This window comes from Zeus faber, assembly GCF_960531495.2.
Source record: "Zeus faber genome assembly, chromosome: 7".
NCBI lineage: Eukaryota > Metazoa > Chordata > Actinopteri > Zeiformes > Zeidae > Zeus > Zeus faber.
The window spans coordinates 23586844-23606444 of NC_137203.1; the positions used below are offsets into that span (position 1 = coordinate 23586844).

The 19601-nt window shown below is 44.9% G+C and overlaps 1 protein-coding gene across 1 annotated transcript; it reads right to left on the minus strand.

Moving 5' to 3' along the window:
* Positions 1-17276: 17276 nt before the first annotated feature.
* tmem230b (transmembrane protein 230b) lies at positions 17277-19380 on the minus strand. Its single transcript, XM_080004596.1, has 3 exons — positions 19173-19380; positions 18144-18266; positions 17277-18021 (listed from the first exon to the last, which is right to left on the minus strand). The coding sequence occupies exons 1-3, from the start codon at positions 19266-19268 to the stop codon at positions 17881-17883; spliced, it is 360 nt and encodes a 119-aa protein (XP_079860722.1). The 5' UTR covers positions 19269-19380; the 3' UTR covers positions 17277-17880.
* Positions 19381-19601: the final 221 nt, after the last annotated feature.

Sequence of the window (19601 nt, forward strand, 5' to 3'; positions counted from 1 at the left end):
GATTCCAGGTCAGCGTCATTTAAACACCAGGGCGGGGCTCGGCGAGAGGAAACGTGCACGTGGGTGATAACAGGTGTGGTGAAAATACTCTTATCTCTGGGCGAGGAATCCTCCCTGAGCCACCCATTTCCATTTCCTGGACCCCCTCTCTGCTGGGAAACTGAACTTATGCTGCACTGCAGACAATGCATATATTGGGGGGGGGGGAATCCTTCACATGCAGCACCACACACACAATCGTAGTCTTTTACACCTAATCCCCCGTGTGGCTTAAAACTGTACCACGTTTAAGCTCATTACAGATGTCAGTGCCTCTTGGGATATTTTGTACCGACAATACAATACAAACCCTGGAATCCCCGGGGCTGCTTAAATCGATAATACCGGCCTTTTTGGCTTCAAACGCACGTGGTCGTGCAGAGATGTTGATTTTTAAAATTCGGTGCCGGCCCCCTCCGGCTCTCCACAGGGGAACTCTCATTTCACCGTTGAACACTTAACCCTTTCCTTCATCCTCCTCCTGTCCGTCAGTGCACAGGGACCGACCCCCCGCAATCCCCCCGCACTCTTCATTCACTGAGGTTACCATAGCGATGAGACCAAGGAAAACCCTGGGCCGGGAGTTTAGATTTGAATTTGAGCCCCGCCGTAGACGCCCCCCCCCCCCCGACACGCCAAAACACGGATAGGGGATCGCTTTACGTCAGAGGGTTTGAAATATCGCACGTGGAAAGAGAAAACCTGCGTTCCTGAATTCTGAGAAGAAGGGAAAAAAAAATGGGACCAATGTCATGTGACCCACCCAGCAAAAGAAGAGACTGAAAGAAGGAGGGGAGCCTCTGTTTTCATTTGAATCCGTGGACGGACTGTCTGTGTTTGGCTGTGGAATAAGGAGCAGTATCGACACCTGCAAAGCTGACGAACTGTTGGTTCTGTCAATTCAATTTGAGCAAATGTATTTCAACTCAAACACTCTACTTGGAGTAACAAATCCCAACGATTGCCTGTGAAACTGGACGAATTGGCACCTCCAACTAACCCCCCGGTCTCCAATTCAGGAAAGCCTCGTTCGAGAGGTCGTGGAAAGGTTACCCCGAGTGTTTGAATCCATAATCCAGCGAACGCGACCAATGAGACGGTGACCTCTCTGACCTTAGAGAGCTGTAACCCTCCAGCAGACACATTCATCAAGCCCCACCCGCCCCACCCTTCAGTCCACATTAGCACCATATCCACGAGGCCTCCCCTGAGAGCCGTGCGGAGACAGCGGCCGCTCGCTGCTTTCTCGTGTCTCATCTCCTCAGCATTCTTCTCCGTCCGGCAGATATCACATGACGGCTCCAGTCGACCTTAAAATGCGCCCCTCGTTCCAATGGGTGGGGTGAAAAAGTTGAAAGTCTAATCCCCTGGCCCCGTGTCCACCACCAACCCCCGACCCCCAAAACCCCAACCCACCCTCTTCCACATTAGCAGGAGTTAGTTCCTCTCCCAGTGGGTGGCAGGTGAGGAATCACTCAGTCTTCAGAGCCCAGGAGCCGCCAGAAATCAAGCTTATTTTCTGTGCTCCTGTGAGTGGGCTTTGCCTGACGGGATGTGCTGTGCTGTAGGACAAATCACTTTGATGCGAGCACACGGCGACACCGACAACAATGCAACATGAATGTGACAGCGGCTGCGTATTGTTATGCAGCTTGTTGTGGGTCCGGAGGTTCTCCCAAAGCTTCAGAGATAAGGCTCTATTGTACTGAGGGACACAGAACGGAGATGTGTTTTTTGCAGGGGTGGTTCCCACTCCTACTTATTGACATATAGCGATGCGTGGGGGTATACCGAATTTCAATATGATACAATGGTAGCAGCCGCTATGGAGGAAGACAGATTACGCTGTTTGGAGAGGCATAAGCTATGTTTTTTCTTTGTCCATCCCCATGTGCAGGGGAGAGCCAGGCAGAGGTGCATTGTGGGATGTGTTTTGATTTGAATACAATCATAAGTCTGGAGCCGGCCCCCTGCCCCTGACAGCGCGCCCCTCCCTCCCCCCCAAAATTTCTCTCTTCAATCCCCATGTCGCCCTAATCAGTTTAACCCTCTTATGAATAGCTCTTTGTCGTGTGATAGATTACAGTTAACTCTGTCCCTCTCGCTCTGTCCGGTGCCGTTAACCCCTTACGCCTCCAGTGCGAAGGTTGAAAAATACCTGTTGCTTTGAAACACGTGCTGTAGGTAGTCATTTGGAGAACGTCATTAGAATTACACCCTTAGTCAACAGGGCTAATCCTCTTCCTTTGTGCCGAACAAGTTTATCACCGTGAGCCTTATCTATAGAAATCAATTCTACCTTTAAACATGACACAAGTAATGCATGGGTGCAGATATGGAAGACCTGCGTTAAAGGCTATAAGAACCCTGACTGTGCTCAGACAGGTCCCCGTCCAAGACCCTCCCTCCCAACCCATTCCCATAATCCTAATAATGGAGTTAGTGAAAAGGGCACGTGAGTGCCACAGTAGAGCGGTGGAAAGAACATCAACCTCCTCCTTAACTCTGTAACTCCAGCCTAAGAAACTCACTTTTCACTAACTTTTGTGCTTTTGTACTGACCAGTCGCTCCAAGCAGGTGAACCCGAGATCTTCCCTCATTGTGCCACTGTTTGGAGGACCGTCCCGCTTGTCCAGTTATGTGAGAAAAACTGGTTAGTGGTGGAAAAAAAAAGTGATCGGGTTCAGGTGCCACCTTTCTGTTGAGCTGTTCACATTCCTTGTTGTCGATCTCGTTCTTGTTTGCGGAGGCTCTGTTGGCCAAGATTAAGTTTCTAGTTGAGCCTTCAAGTGTGTGGAGCGGCAATAGGTCTCCAATCTGAGGCCAATGGCCGCTCTGGCCACAAGTCCCAGCCCTAAGCATAGTCAATGCTCCAATATATTTCCAACACACCTTGCGCAGACCATATACTGCTTTGGCGGTCGACATATTTATTTGGCGGCTCTCTCTTTGTTCGGGCTTGATTGATGTTCGGCCCTGCGGGGCGCGCTGGATTACAGACTGAGACGCAGGACAAGATCGATGCAGGAAACTGAAACCTTATTCCGATTCCCACTAGATCTTCGAAAGACTCCGGGGCCTAGACAGACATTGTTACGTCTGATGGGGTCGTTAGAAGGACACTCCTGCGCAGCAAACACTCCCCAGGCACCGAGAGCAATCTCAAATGCACCTGATATCCACTATAAAAATAAAAAAGCTGTTTGTTAAATGGATGACTTGTCTGCCCTCACAGGGAGATAAGCCTTCCTCAGACTCTAAAAATGGCCAGCGATATTAGAGGGAACATGGCTTCATGGAACATTTTTTTCCGCAGCCCGCAATGGAGACGCTGCAGCGGAGGTGGGATAATAGAGGTGGTAAACTCAGGAACAAAATCACAGCTATTCCACCGAGAGCCGCTTTTGTATTGCTTAAGCTTGTGCGACCTCCTTGTATTTGAATTGACTCTAAATTACTGTGTTGCAGCCCCACCCATTTGAGAAAAAAAACTACTTCCAAGGGTGGTGCAGCTTTCCATAGCCTCCCTATTTGAAGTACAGGGATCCTCAAACCGTTAATCTTCCCCAGTGTAAATCTTTCCTCTCCAGCCCCTGATCTCAGACAAGCCACGGCAGGGATGAGTAAATGGCCGCCCTCCTGTTCTGTCTTGTGGCTAAATCTAAAAATCCCCCATCACATTTTAATTTCAGGGTAGAATACATTAGACCTACAGTGGCGCTGACACGCTTCATATGCCATCTGTCTCCAGTGGGAGGGGAGATATGAGCGTGCGAGGCAGACAGGGGGTCAGTGCCCACTCCAGACACACACACACGCACACACGCACGCACGCACGCACGCACGCACGCACGCACGCACGCACGCACGCACGCACGCACGCACACACACACACACACACACACACACACACACACACACACACACTAACACACATACGGGTGATAGTTATGGACTGGGAACTCCAAAACACACACTCTCCTCTACTCGAAATCCATGTCAGTAATATGTTGTTTACTTCGTAGTGGCTGCTGCAGCAACAGATGATTGCCCTTAGACAATGACACCCCTAACGGCCTCCATAAAGACTTCCAAGTGCCAAAACACACACACACACGCAAGCACGCACGCACGCACACACGCACGCACGCACGCACGCACGCACGCACGCACGCACGCACGCACGCACGCACACACACACACACACACACACACACACACCAGCCCAATGGAAGGAAAGGAGTTATTGGGTGCAGGTTCACACACAAAAAAAAAAATCGATAAATTGATCCGTATGATTTTGGAGAGGCTGAATCAAATTGTTTTTCTTAATGCCGTGTTCCAAGGGATCTCTATGTCATATTGATATTTCAATTTATGGGAAGCTTGAGGAGTCCGAGGATGTTTTGGGATTTTCCCCGTAGCTGTTTGGGCTTGTGGCAGTGATGCAGCGTACAGGGCGGCCATGATGGCCCCCCTTTGTCTTTTGTTCTCCAGTAGACAATGATGGGATTATGGCGCTCCAGCAAGAAAACTGTTATTCCCAGTGCCTCTTATGCCTCCATCCTCCTTCCAGCAAAACAATCTCCTCTGACTGGGTCACCCCTCAGAATACCAATAAAACACTGCCCCCCCCCAACCTCAACCAGGCCTTCCTTAGTTTGACCCCACTCTATTTAATCTGCCGGGTGGTGGTGGGGGCCCACCACCCGCCATACCAAAAACACATCCCCTCAGCGCACCAGCCCCGCCCCCCCCTTCTTCTCCCAGTATCCCCCCTCCTCCTGCCTTAACTGCCTCCATTAAAATGCCCTTCCCCTCTACCATGCATTACCACTGCAGTCTCGAGGCACACCGGCTCAAACACCCAACCAGTAATTACAAGGCTTGCGGTTGGGGTAGATTATCTATTTGAGGTTTTGTTTCAAGTGAAACGAAACCTCAACCCCCCCAATGACCCCTCCCCCCGCCTTAATAAATACCAGAGTAACCCCTTTCTGCCTGTCCACACTGTAGCAGCATTTCTGTGTCCTACTCAGCATCTTCACAAGGACACTACCAACAACAACAACAACAACAAAACCTTTCCACATGGACTCCTCTTCACTTGAGACAAGAGGCATCTACCTTTTCTACAGGTTGTTCACGTGACTCTTCTCAGAAACACACACTTGTTCTCATACTAGTTTTAGGTTCATAGTCCTAAGCTCATTGTCCTAAGCTTCCAACTGGCTTCATTAAATAAAAAGGTTTTCACAAACCCACCTGGGCCGTTCGTGAGCAGTCATTCCAATCTCTTTATCATGAAGGTTCATGCGATCCAATCACGTTGATATGGGAACGTGTCAGGTGACACGGAACGGGTCTTACCCTTGTAATTGGGGTGAACGCGAGGGGCGTAGACTCCGAATTTGATGAGGATGGGAACGCTGTAGCCGAGGCGCACCCACTCCACCACGTGCAGCGGGAAGAGGTTGGGGGTGGTGGCTCGCTGGGGAGAAGGGGTGAGGCTGCAGCCCAGCTCCGCCGAGCTCCCCACCCTGCCGCGCACCAGTGACGCCAAACCCTGCGACGCACCTGTCAGGAAAACACAATTCAAACACCTTCAAATGGGGGACGCTCACCGCAGACATCTGTCGGCACTAGCCCTGGGAGGCAATAAACACAGAGAGGGCCGAGAGCAAATACGTAATTCAACCCGCGCATCCATTAAATGTGGAACTATTTAAGAGAGTTATGGCCGCCGGAGACACCAGATTAACCTTGATGGAGGTTTGGGGGCTTTCTAATTCCAGAGAGACTTTTCTTATCCATTAGGCCGAGAGTAGACTGTAAACATTCAGAGGCAATATCTTCTATTGGAAAGGAGGAATGGCGTGCATTGTAAAAGTGAGGGCAAAACCCCAGCAGGCCCGGAGGGAAGCAGTGAAAAGACAGTGCTGCGGGTGTTGAACTAGACCCTGGAAGTCCTAGTGACTGTGAGCTCCCCGGCTTGTTCTCGGGCTAAAGCCGGCACTCATGGGGCATGTAAAACAATGTTGGTGGATTTAGTGACAAGATTGTGTGGCTGCTGAAACCACACAAGCTTGAAGAAACACAGCAATCCCATTAGTGACACCTCTCTCACTTTGCTCCCTGTCTCACTGTCTCTCTCTCTCTCTCTCTCTTTCTCTGTCCCTCTGACTCTCTCTCTCCAGAGCGTGTCTGCAAATGTGCGCCGGTGTTTGCTCTGCAACTCATCTGTCCTGGTGATTACGCTCTAATCTCTGGAGGAGGGGGCCATGCTCTCCAATGCGAGGCAGTGTACCCCTGCTGCCCCCCCCCCCACCCCCTGGCGTGCACACATGGTCTGCGGGCCGCCGCAACCCCCTCCCCTCCCCCAACTTAAGCATGTCTTTGGGTTGGGGGGTAGCACAAATCCCAGATTGATCTCAATCCACATACACAGCACAGTTATTATTTAAGTGGGACTTTATCCTACTGTACTCTGCGTCTATCCCGAATACCCCCTCCTCGTCACTTTCCCCAAAGCATGGCGAGGGAGGAATTGTGCCAGATGCGTCACGGTCTCAGTCACCCTGATTGTGGATGGCTTAGACATAGAGCCGCAGATGCCTACTCCTCTTTAATGCTTTGTCATCATTTAAAGGGCTCAAAGACTCTTTGGTTTATTACAAACACTGGAGTTCCTGGACAATGGCACCAAAAGACCAAGACACAATGGTAGAACTATGGAAAAGAAGATGGAAAGGAAAGATGTGAATTCATTAGATATCTCGTTCAGAAAAATGTCACTGTTGGGAGCGTACTTACTGAGCAGACAGAAGGCCACAGCAGCGGTGACAGCCGGAAGCCACCATCTCTCCAATCCCATGGCCGTCCCTCATGCACCTTCACACATCGCCCGACCTGAGACGGGAACATTGCACATCAGAACGCTGCCATTTACAGATTACCGGCACCGACCATACTACCCACCCCCGCATCAGACAATTATAATCTTTGAAGTTACCATCAACTCATAATCCAACATTCCCAGATGCTCTGTGCTTATTGAATAACATTATTTATTGTGAGTAATCTTAATCCAATGGAAAGAAAATGTGCACGTCTGATCTGTGGCTGGATTAAGGCAAATATGCTATCCCTAACTAGTATTAGGGACTAAGTAGTGTTCCGCAAGAACGCACGTGTGTTTGTGTTTGTGTGTGTTTGTGCGTGTGTACCTGTATACAACTGTAAGTATGTCTTTAGGACAGACCGGTGGGAGGCTCTAAGTGTATGGCACAGATTAGCCCGAGGCCTGTGATTGGTCCACCTTATCCAGAAGGTTTTGCCTCAAGCTAAATAGGCCAACAGCAATGGACAGGTGACATATGCAGAGGTGAGATCCCCGCCTCCAGATGTTCCCTCATTACCGGCACTTAAACGCGATGAAGAGCCGCCGGACACACCATCCATTTGAACGACGTCTACTCTCTGTCTCAGCTGCGTCCTTGTATCGTTAGATTGTTATTCTGCTTTGGCAACGAGCTGTTTGACAAGTGCTACACCGGTGAACTTGGAGGGGAACATGGGGTCCCCAGACTCAAATTGGATTGGAGGCACATGTTTCAAGTTGGTGCCCTTTCGACAAAAGTGGAACAAGAGCCCCCCGCCACCTCCTCAAGCTTTCTTCCCGCTTGCTCCATTCAGATACCCCTAATACCGGCTTATTACTTTAAGTTAATTAAATTGATATAAGAGGGCCGCTATTATTAGAACGTGGCTAGGTGTGGGTCATTACTTGCTGATACGGCTGCAGATGTATTGCAGAAGCACAGGCTAATGAAATTATTCAGCAGTTATATTTAGGCTCTTGCCACTCATGCTTGTACTTGAGTTAACAAGCATCCTTGAATAGAACAGTAGAAGGATACAATTACTAGCCCCCCCCCCCCGCAACCGCGTACTTAACCACCAAGGGCTGGGGACTGTTGTTATTTGGGTTGGTGGAAATACAGGGAGGCGGAGGAAGGATATGAGGACAAAACAATTTCTTTTTTATCACATCATAAGGAGTAAATTCACACCAGTCACCTGTAATATACACAGATCACAGAACATTACAATCACTGACAGGTGAAGAGAATGACATTGATCATCTCGTTCCAATGGCATCTGTCCAGGGGTGGGATATTTCAGGCAGCAAGTGAACAGTCAGTTCTTGGAAGCAGTGTTGGAAGCAGGAAACATGGGCAAGCGTAAGGATCTGAGCGACTTTGACAAGGGCCAAATTGTGATGGCTAGACGACTGGGTCAGAGCATCTCCAAAACCACAGCTATTGTGGGGTGTTCCAGGTATGCAGTGGTTAATACCTACCAAAAGTGGTCCAAGGAAGGACAACCAGTGAATCGGTGACAGGATCATGGGAGCCAAAGGCTCATTGATGCGCTTGGTCTAGCCCGTCTGGTCCGATCCCACAGAAGAGCTACAGTAGCACAAATTGCTGAAAAAGTTAATGCTGCTACGATAGAAAGGTGTCATAACACACAGTGCATCACAGCTTGATGCGTATTGGGCTGCGAGTACGTGAGCGTCAGGACTGGACCATGGAGCAATGGAAGAAGGTGACCTCGTCGGGTGAATTGCGTTTTCTTCTACATCATGAGGGTGGCCAGGGTTAGGGTCCGATCTGTGGGATTTGCTGGAACAACAAAACTGGTCCATGGGGGAGCCCGCCTCGCAACTTAAAGGATCTGCTGCTAACGTCTTGGTGCCAGATACCGCAGGACACCTTCAGAGGTCTTGTGGAGTCGACATGCCTCAACGGGTCAGAGCTGTTTTGGTGGCACGAGAGGGACTTACACAATATTAGTGGTTATTATTGGTGGTTTTAATGTTCTGGCTGATGAGTGTATATGAAGCAGAGCATGAGCTACAAGGGAATCCTGTTTTGCATCCAAAATCAGAATCAGAATCCTTTTTATTGCCAAGTAAGTTTACACGTACAAGGAATTTGTCTTGGTGTTTGGTGCGCACAGGAAACATGAATGCAAAATAGAACAATAGGAAAACAATATTTAAAATATGTAAGAATATGTTAAATAGGGCGGTTTTTCCTCATTCATTTATCTAGTTATTTATTTAACTATTTTGTAAATAAAGAGCTGTACAGTTTGTGCAGGAAAATTGTGCAAATGTTCAGAGTATGAAGTACAACAGTATGTGCAATGTGCACGGATAATAGTCCAGAAGAATGAAGAATGTGTGTTAATGTAATGCATTGACATATCAATTCAATTCAAGGCGTACAGGTCCATGAAGTGTCTATGGGGGAGGGGTGAGGGTCAGGTTCAGTGGAACATCCATGTTTTAGCTTCTGTCTCATCTGTGCTGCTGTGTTTCCATGGGACAGATGACAGCGTTATAGAGCTACTCAGGGTTGTCTCCCAGAGAGAGTCGTCTTATTACAGGGGGCTTTGTCTCCAGGTGCACATGTGGACGGGAGAGAACCGGGTTGTTTCCTTGAGCAGCAGAGCGAGAGGAAGAGACATTTAATTCCTCTGTAAACAGAGGAGGCCTCAAGAAGGCAGCCATGCATTTCAGTCGAGTTCCGTGGTGATCTATCTATCTATCTATCTATCTATCTATCTATCTATCTATCTATCTATCTATCTATCTATCTATCTATCTATCTATCTATCTATCTATCTATCTATCTATCTATCTATCTATCTATCTATCCGACTATCCGTCTATCAGTCTGTTTGTCAGTCTGACAGATTCCTTCACTTGACTCCAAAATCATTGGTCCACAAATCACCCTGACCACATAATAATAAAAGGGCAGTGTAGTAAAAAATTATTAATTCACAATTTTATTGCAAGGGATTTGATTTTGCAATTTTGCAATATTGCCGAAGCTTGCCGATAGATGTTCTGGTAAGAGGTCGGAGGAGAGACACTGGAAAACCACTTTCATTTTTTATAACCATGGAACTTGTGATGCCACACAAGTCATTAATCCAGGGCGAGTATGTGGGAACACCTCTTACCTAGGCCAATCGCATCTCTTACAGGATCTCATTGACACAAATTGCTTCGGACCTGGCAATGACTTAGCCTTCTGGGCGGTACGCTCGAAACACCCATGCTAATCCCGCCCGGCTGCTGCCATGTGTTAATAGTGTAATCGAATTAGAAATCAAATTGGTGAGACAGACTAAGGGCACTCTGTCATTTGGCTCGGCCCGCAGCGAGCACGGAGGCTCAGGCGGGGAGCGTGGCCTCCAGCTTGTGTAACCGACTGAGATCCACTGATCTACTTGACCAGGGTCATAAAGTCATCATAATCTGCTGACATCGCAATGAAGACCACACCCTCACGTCTTAACCTCCGCCGTAGAAATCACTTGTAAACCGCGAAAGTCAACACTCCGGCTTGTTGTGCCCGCTGGGATTCTGAGCATGTTGGTGGAATTAAGGAAAACAGCACTGGTTTACTGCCTGTGACAGAGCGTGTCAGCCAGAATTTGTCTAAACACTGTGTATATACTGTATATGCTGCCGGCAACAGAGGTTAGGACTTTGCATAAGAAACAGTGGATAAGGATCACATGCTTTAAATTAATCTGGGTCTTAAAAGCCGTTGTTCATTGGGATCGTCCTCCTTTGCCCCTGATGAGATTTAGAACTGGAATTATTCTGGTCCGTATGGGAACTCTGAGGTTGGTGGTGTACATTTGAAAAACTGTTGAAGAAATTTCAGTTTATTGATAATCATCGATTATCGATGATCAACAATAAAAAGTTTAGAAATATACAGTTTGGACATAAGCATAGGCTTTGGATTGCATTTCTCGCGACACAAATTTTTAGACTATTTTCCCCTTTGCTGCTTGAGCTGAGCTCAAGTCAATGGGTTGAGGAGCTGACTCTGGATCAGCGTGGTATAACATTTCTAAGTTTCCAAGCTACAGTATATTACGAAAGATTATGAATCTATTTCTTAAGCATTATTGCACAAAACTACACATCACAGACCCAAGAGCATTTATTACATTCTAATATAAACACAAGCACTGAGCTTCTTCATGCACTTTGCGTTCAATCAAATATTTAAATATTTTTGGTCGAATACCTCGATATTGATGGATTATTAGGAAATGTTGAGGAATGGCTATTGGTGCTTTACACACAAGAATCATTTAAGAGCCAGTCGTTAGAAATGGATATTGTCACCGAGCAGGATGAGGTTTTGATGAGAACAGTTTACTCGCATTACTTCACATAAATTAAGCACTTTAAGACAACATTTAGCTATAATCATGATATCAGTATAACCAAAATCCCAGACGATATCAGATCTCATATCACAATATCAATACCCAGTAATAGTGATATATCGCCCAGCCACATCTAATGACGAAGTTCAATGATCAGTATCATCTTGTTAAGATCACTGAAAGGGCTGCACTAAACTAAGGATGAGGTCTCACTTTTTGGTTTATTTGGACTGGCATGGCCGTTGGAATCATCGGACTTGATGTTGGTTAAAGCCTGTGCGGCGAGCGGAGCGTTTATCTGGGCATTCAGCACCTGAGCCGCACCATCAGTGATGCCGCTAACAGGGAAAGGCCTGATAAGCGGTAGCAGTGCATTCCTCGTAATCCCCGTTAATCCCAACAAAGGCCGTAGCCCTCGGGGCAACCCGGCGTATCTGAGGAGCGAGGAGTGTCACTCGGGCAGGGGTGATCGCAGCTGCGTGGAGGAATCCCATCACGCAAACAAAAACACAGAGAACACCAGCTGAACCCGGGATTGGTGCTCGGATTACAGTCATTAATAGTAGAAGGGAATATAGGCCACCAATGCAAATTTGACTGGTTAGACCAGCCTGTGGAGCAGAAGGAATCAATTGATGGATTTATTTTCAGCATTCCACCCTAATTATATGTTTCTATCGACATTTCATTACTATAGTAGGAAATTAGCTGTTCACCCCAAATTGACAAGTGGTAACAACATGGGCAATCATTGAGAATCTATCGCTGGCCTCTTGGTTGGGGGGTCTATATGGACCCATGTACCAATAAGCTTCCAAAAAGCACCACAGGGTACAGGGTACTTGTGTACAGTGTACAAAAATGACCTACGTGAACATAATGTGTTTTTATAGCATATTCTCACTGTAACTGGGATAGTGCCAAGGTCAATTTGTAGAATAGGGCCTGGACAGTTGGTATATATCTGAGATTTAGATACAACATAAATAGCACAGACCTGTGGACAGCCTAGTCTGACATGTGTCTCCTGACACCCGTTGGTCAAGTGTTCGATTTGCTGACATCCTCCTTTAAACTCCAGAGCTTTTGGAATGGGCTTGTCCTACAGTGCAACCTAATGATGATAAAAGGTGAGAAAGCTCCTTACGACACTGCGCCGAGGCGAAACCGATTAACAGAGGGTCTCGAGGTGATGGAAGGCTGTGCTTCAGAGGCACAGCACAGCGTGGGAGCACAATATGGCTCTTACTAAAATGCAAGCCGCTATCCAAATGCCATGGTTGCTCAAAACAAACATAAAGGGTTGTGCCCAAAGAAAAAAAAAAAGGTGACACACAAAGTAATCTCTCCTTTAATGCCTGACTCTTTCCACTGTAGATACCATTATAAAACAGTTAAACCCATTGTTTCGCAATTGAACTTTACTTCTTCCCGAATATTTCATAAAAAATTAACTATTATGTGCATACTATCACCTATAAATTAGGCAAGGTTATGCAAAAGGCATGAAGTGTGGCTGTGATAGCTCTGACTACAACTCCACAGGTAAGCACGGCAGGGGACATCAGTCTCATACATTCAAATTAAAATTTACTGCAATAAATTCCCACCATGTTTCGGGCGGCTTTGAGATGGTGTGAGATGATTTGAATGGTCTTGTGTACTGCACCTTGGAGTGCACAAAAAAGAGAAACCACTTTGTAAGAAGCAATGCGTGGTTTGACCTGTATGATACACTGTGTCTGTGATGTGGCAAGAACACAATGTTTTTCAGGGGCTGCATCTGTTCTCTGAGAAAAGTCTCTACAAGGGTTTTATCATTATTTTAATGATATTAAGTAGCATAGCTGTCCTTGAGTGAATACATTTAGAAAAGACACAATAATATGTATGGTCAGATCAAATCAAAACATTTTCAGTATTGCCAATTTGCACATACATTAACATACCATTGGAATATACAGTTTATTAATATTTTTAATCCTGCATAATACAACATAAAAAAATGTTAAAAAATGGGAAAATACATGTTATGGTGAACTTAAAAGAACTTTAAATATTTCACAGAAATAACTACAAAAGTCATAAAAATGACAGGCTGACTCATAACAGTGAGCTAAAAGAAGAAGTGGCCTTCTCCTTTTAGCTCACTGTTATGGGACAGTAAATATTGTTTGCTGCCACCATATGATTTGTGGGGCTTTCAGAATTATTATGAAAGAATAAAAATGATTTATAGACCAGTGTTGACTGGACTCTGCTGCACTTGACCGTCCTGAAGAGGCTGTCTTCACTGTTTTAATTCCATTTGTTGTGTGTGTGTGTGTGTGTGTGTGTGTGTGTGTGTGTGTGTGTGCGTGTGCGTGCGTGCGTGTGTGTGTGTGTGTGTGTGTGTGTGTGTGTGCGTGTGCACGCGCGCGTGTGTGCGTGCGTGCGTACGCGAGTGCGATTGGAATAAACATCAAGTGACAAAGGTTGGATCCTGTTGGATTCTGTGCAGCAAGCCATAAAGTGTGTGTGGCGCTGAAACCCCCCTCTGATTAATAAGAAACCCTAATAATAATTATTATTATTATGATTCCTATTTAATTTTGAATGTTTTATCATTATGTATTATTTATTATCTCAGCATCCCTTGGTACTGTAACATCCACAGCTTCTCACCAGCAAAACAGGTGCACCTTTTGTCTGAGACGCATTGACGGAAAGGAAAGGGAGGGTGGGGAAGTGGGGTCCCACACGTAATAATACAAAAATAAATGACTGTATTGCTGACAAATGGTGCCTGTGTTTATACAAGACTGTCTGCATAGATTGTGTAGGTGGTGTTCATATGGTGAATGACAACGATGAGCAGTGTTCCATCAACCGCACTTAAATCCGTGCGCTTTCCACAGCATGAAGGGAACATAAACAAAGGCAGAGATTCGCAGCGCGCCCCACAGACACGGGCTCCTCGGGAGGAGTCCTGGCTGTTGGAGGGAATGACACTGAGAACAGAAAGCGAAGACGCGGCTGCGACGCTCCCACGGCGAGGATGCGCGACGCCTTCCTTACCTTACACACTTGACGCACTTTTCACCACTTCCCGAAGTTGAAGCCCTTGTTCTTTAATCCGCGGACGGTGCTCTTCTTTCACTTATCTAATCTAACATCTCTTTTCCCGCTGTACGGATACGATAGTGCGTCTTTTTTAAACACCCGCTCCACACACACACACACACACACACACACACACACACACACACACGCACACCCACCACCCCACCAAAAAATTTAAAACAATGCAGATGCTGGAATCGCAGGTGGTAACATTCTAGCTCCAGCTCCCACGGTGGCGCAGAGTTTGGGGTTTTCAAGTCCAGAAATAGAAATCCAGGTGAAAGTTAAACCCTGTATGATTCCAGAGTGTAGTCCACATGCAGCTCCTCTTAAAGTTTCCAGCTACCGTCCGTCTACTTCTTGCCCCGGGATGATGCGGAAAGTATTTCTCATTATAAATAAAATAATAATAATAATATATATATATGTATATGTATATAAGATGATCACCCAGGTGGATTATACGCAGCCCGGTGGATGGAGGACCAGCGTAAAGCACGTTTGTGTCACCTCGCCGTGGTTGTTCTTACTACTCTGTCCCTGTCTCTCTCTCTCTCTGTCGCCCTCTCTCCCTCCTCCCATTCCTCTCTATTCCCTCCTTCCACACACCCGCACGGTTTGAGCGCCTCAAACAAAAGCGCCTTTCCGTGGGAACGCAGGCCACGGCTTGAACTGCACCAGGGGCGGTGGTGGCTCCAACACATGGCTCCAAGCTGCCAAACGGATGGTATAAACACTGGGAAGTATCAGGAATTTTAATAATAACAACAATAATAGCAATAATTCATTTCAATGGATATGGTGAGGATATGGTTATGGATATGGGTTATAAATATATATAACACCAAATTAAACAACCATCATCATATTCATAATAAATAAAGGCAAAATAATTACCGAGGTCCTTAGTCATTATTATTTGTATTCATAATAATTAAATTCATAATTTACCATGATTAAATATACAGTGTTATAGATAGATAGATAGATAGATAGATAGATAGATAGATAAATAGATAGATAGATAGATAGATAGATAGATAGATAGATAGATAGATAGATAGATAGATAGATAGATAGATAGATAGATGGGAAATAATAATTAAGTAACCAGAAAAAAATGTAAAAAACAATATAAAAACAATATATAAAGCAATGGCAATATGCAATAAACCTGAGGTTCTTACTCTGGTTGAGAGGCAATCTGGGGGTGCCCTATTGTTTTCCTTATATCTAAGGGGAATAGAACAGGGCACCTTCCATAGATAAGGAAACTTTGAGTTTGTCATACTCATTTGCCAAACCCCCACTGATCTTCAATTCAATGCTGTGGCCCAGTAATTCTCAACTAAAGGATCCTCAGGACCCCCACCCACCACCCACCAGGAGCCATGTTCAGAACCCCCTGCTGTAGCCTATACTTCATATTACATCACTGGCTGTTGACATGAATTATTCACCAACAAACACAAATGGTATTCAAGTTTGTTCTGTGTTCTTATTTGTCTATTTCAGCGTGAGACTGGAATCAATTATTTAGGATTTAATATGTCTGTGGTTTGGTCAGCATGGAGTTGGGTAAATTGCAAATTATTTAGCATTGCATAAAATTATATCCAGCAAATGAAAAATGTTCTCAACACAACCTTGTGCCCTACGCTTTGGGGTGAATGGAAGTGCTGAAAGCTCGGTTGTGGAAGGGAGGCTGTGATTTGTGCTCCCCCTTCAACCCGTTATGAAGACCCTGTAATTATGAATGTACCACTTTACCAGGTGACTTGCCACAAGGAAGCCCACAGGGTCAATAATGGAATGGGAATTGAAGTCCGCCCTTGTTAGGTTTGGAGAAAATGTAAGTCTTAAAAGTCTAAAACATTCATGCATTTGTCTCCTCTTTAAAAAAAGGACAGATTTCTTCCCAAATTGTTCCAACTGACACAATATCTCTGGATGGTGACATGCTGGTCAACCTAATAGGAAATATTGTCATTAATTATTAATGTTGACCAGCAACCTTAATGAAAAAAACACTGTAATTTGTCTAAAAACAGCATAGAAAGCCTTGTCTTCGGTGTAACATAGGCATTTAGACAGTAATACATGACTGGATGCGTTATCTCTAGTCAGTATCTTACTGTACCCAAACCTGAAGGAATCGGGTGAACCATCGAATGGGCATGATGAATACAATATAATAATAGTTATGGTTTGCTATTAAGCATAGCATTATCTGGGGAGTGGATATCATTGTGTGAGCGTTTAAAGCACCATAACTGAGGCAATACAGATAACAAAAGCAATATAAAGAGCCAGAGATATATTCTTCCCTTGCTGATAATGTACACAAGAGAGAGAATTTTGAATGTTTGGATATGGTTTGTAAGTTTCTAAATGCCCTGGTGCTACCTGAATAATCCTCTTGTGTTATACGTCTATATTCAAAAACAGCAGCCATACAATACCCAGATACTGTACCATAAGTGGTTAAAGAAAAGCAGCTCCACAGTAACAAATTGAGATATTGAGTTTTTTTTTTTTTTTACAGTGAATAATAACTTGTTTTAGTATTTCACAGTTTACCATGGACCACACAATGCACTCTGGTACACCGTACTAACCCTTCATGACCAATATCGCCTCTGTGACAAAGTTCGCTCTCGAAAGTCCAAGGCGACCGTATGGTGATCTAAGGATTTGACATTAATTAGATGGAATACTTAAGAGGGAGAGGTTTGAACACCTATGGAAAGTGTGTGTTTGTGTGTGTGTGTGTGTGTGTGTGTGTGGGGGGGGGGGGTTGATGAAAGCATAAGCACACAAAGCAAGAAGTTTTATCGTTAAAAAAAAAAATGTTTGTACACAGCAGCACGTCTACTGCACAAAAAGTGCCCGTTTATTGAACAAGCTAGCAAAAATCTATAACATATTTAGCTTAAATAATAATCTCAAATTCCTTTGGCTCACTTAGTTGGCATATGCTACTTAATAGAATCATGATAACAATAAGAAATAATTTAACTGCTACTTCGCTATAGCCATTTAACTTCATCATTGCCTTTAGGGAGCACTGTCTAAGATCCTCTAGTGTTGCACCTCCGGTAACTCAGTGAGTGAACAACCTTTAACTGTAAGACATTTATCAATTTACCTTCCCTGTAAGCGTATGGAGGCTAACCCTTGAGTCCCTTGAACATATTTATTCATTCATATTTATGTTTAACATATATATTTTAACTTGGATTTACTTTGGTGAGAGCGAGAGATTATTAACGTCAACTATCATCTTGTTTTGTCCACATTGGTTTTTACCTCTGCATATGGAAGACTTAGTAAAAGGGAAGACAATCGAGAGGCCAACAAACTCTCGAGAACCATACCCACTGCTCCTTTAAATATCAGGTATTGCAGGAGCGGATACAGGTTCATTCAAGCAGAAGCAACCTGGGAGCAGCTGCAGTTGAGCTGTGAGCTCAGTCATCAAAGTCAGGTATATCATCATAGGAGTAGCCCCGGTAGCCCTTTGATGCATAGTAAGCTATCCGCAGGTGGTAGAATCCCGGCAGGAAGACCAGGATCCCGATAATAAGCACAGGGACAGTTCTGTCGCTGTGCTGAAAAGGAGAAAGCATATAGGTGTGTCAGTGTGCTGGAAATGTTTTAGAATATTTTAATTTGTGATAGATATATTGTATAGTATATAGTATATTTTGGTTATATGCTGTCTAATACTCACCATGCCACCAAAGTATCCAGCCAGGAGAAGGGCGCCAATGATGATCAATATAGAGCCGATTAAGAAGAGGAGTGTGGCCAGAGCTATTGCCTTGTAGGGGACTTTGGGCGGGCTTCTTTTGAACTGCGAGACAGGAGAAATTAAATCACGAGGCAGACTGTTAGGGCCAAGGTCATTCTGGAAAAGTAAAGGACTTCCCTTCTCCCACAACGCATCACAAGCAAAACAATATTAGTAAACATCAGTGGAGCCCGGTCAATAGGGGGCTTCAACAGGGGGCAGGAGGACTATGACCTGGGGGACCTGAGTCAGACAGGGGGATGTTAAAACACTCGTCATTTTTTTAATACTGTATATATTATACCGTTATAACCATTTTGTTTTCCACCATGGTATATACACAGAAATGCACAGATTTTATTTTAAATATATGAATGGTAACTTACACCATTTCCTATTTTTTGGCAGTGTGAATTGCTCACACCGAGGTTTATTGTTAAGTTTTAGGTTTCTTTTATATAGCCTTTTTTAAAGCACATTTTTAGAATGATTGCATATCGCCATTTTTTCGCCTATATCTTTTTTGTAATACGTTATCATTATTGTCTATTGTTTTGATGTGAGCTGCTATTTGAATGATGTATCTATCGATTTATCTATCTATAGCCCCCCTTTCCCATTTACGATTAAAAAAGAAACAAAAACTGAAAATAGACAACACTGCCTTCGAATATTGTGTGTACACGATTTACCATATGTAAATATTTTTTTAACACCTTTTTCACTCACATTGGGACACTGGCGCCGCTTATTGACCAGTCACCATTACTACTGAAAACATGGTATGAAAATATATAAATGGGTCACAAAGGGTTAAAATATTCGTGCTCATTTGATCATTTGTGTGTTTTAAAAAAAAATATTATTATTACTCTTTATTATTTGTATTTTTTTATTTTTTTATCATTTCTGTCTTCATTTATAACATTCGCAAATAGAACGCGTCAACCTGTAGGGGAAGCGTCCTACCTGCAAATCGGTGTAGCCGTCATCGTCGCTGGGCAGTCTGCTGTACCTGACCCCGCAGTGGGATTGTCCACCGGACACCACGCTCCTGGCAGGCATGCCTGCTCACATTGTAAACATGGACAACAACAACAAAAACAACAACAACAACAACAACAACAACGACAACAACTGGACACAATGAGTCGTCGTTCACCGCGAACCGCGAACAACTTCCGCATTGGCGTCCTCCAGCCTCGCGCATGCGCAGATCGAGCGACGCGATCTTAAACGTAATAAAACCGAAATGCAATACATTATGTTGTGTGTTCTCATTGTGATCGTTTGGAGATTTTTTTTTTTTGAATCATTATTTCAGAGGTGGAATTGAATCCTGACACGTTTCCGCAGTGGTTCCGCGACATATCGACCCCCAGAGGACGCTGTCGGACG

Coding starts and splice junctions, on each gene's coding strand:
- tmem230b (XM_080004596.1), bottom strand. CDS start 19,268: ATGCCTGCCAGGAGCGTGGTGTCCGGTGGACAATCCCACTGCGGGGTC. Junction 18,267..19,172: donor ACGGCTACACCGATTTGCAG/GTAGGACGCTTC, acceptor CCTGTCTCGCAG/TTCAAAAGAAGCCCGCCCAA. Junction 18,022..18,143: donor CTGGATACTTTGGTGGCATG/GTGAGTATTAGA, acceptor TCTCCTTTTCAG/CACAGCGACAGAACTGTCCC.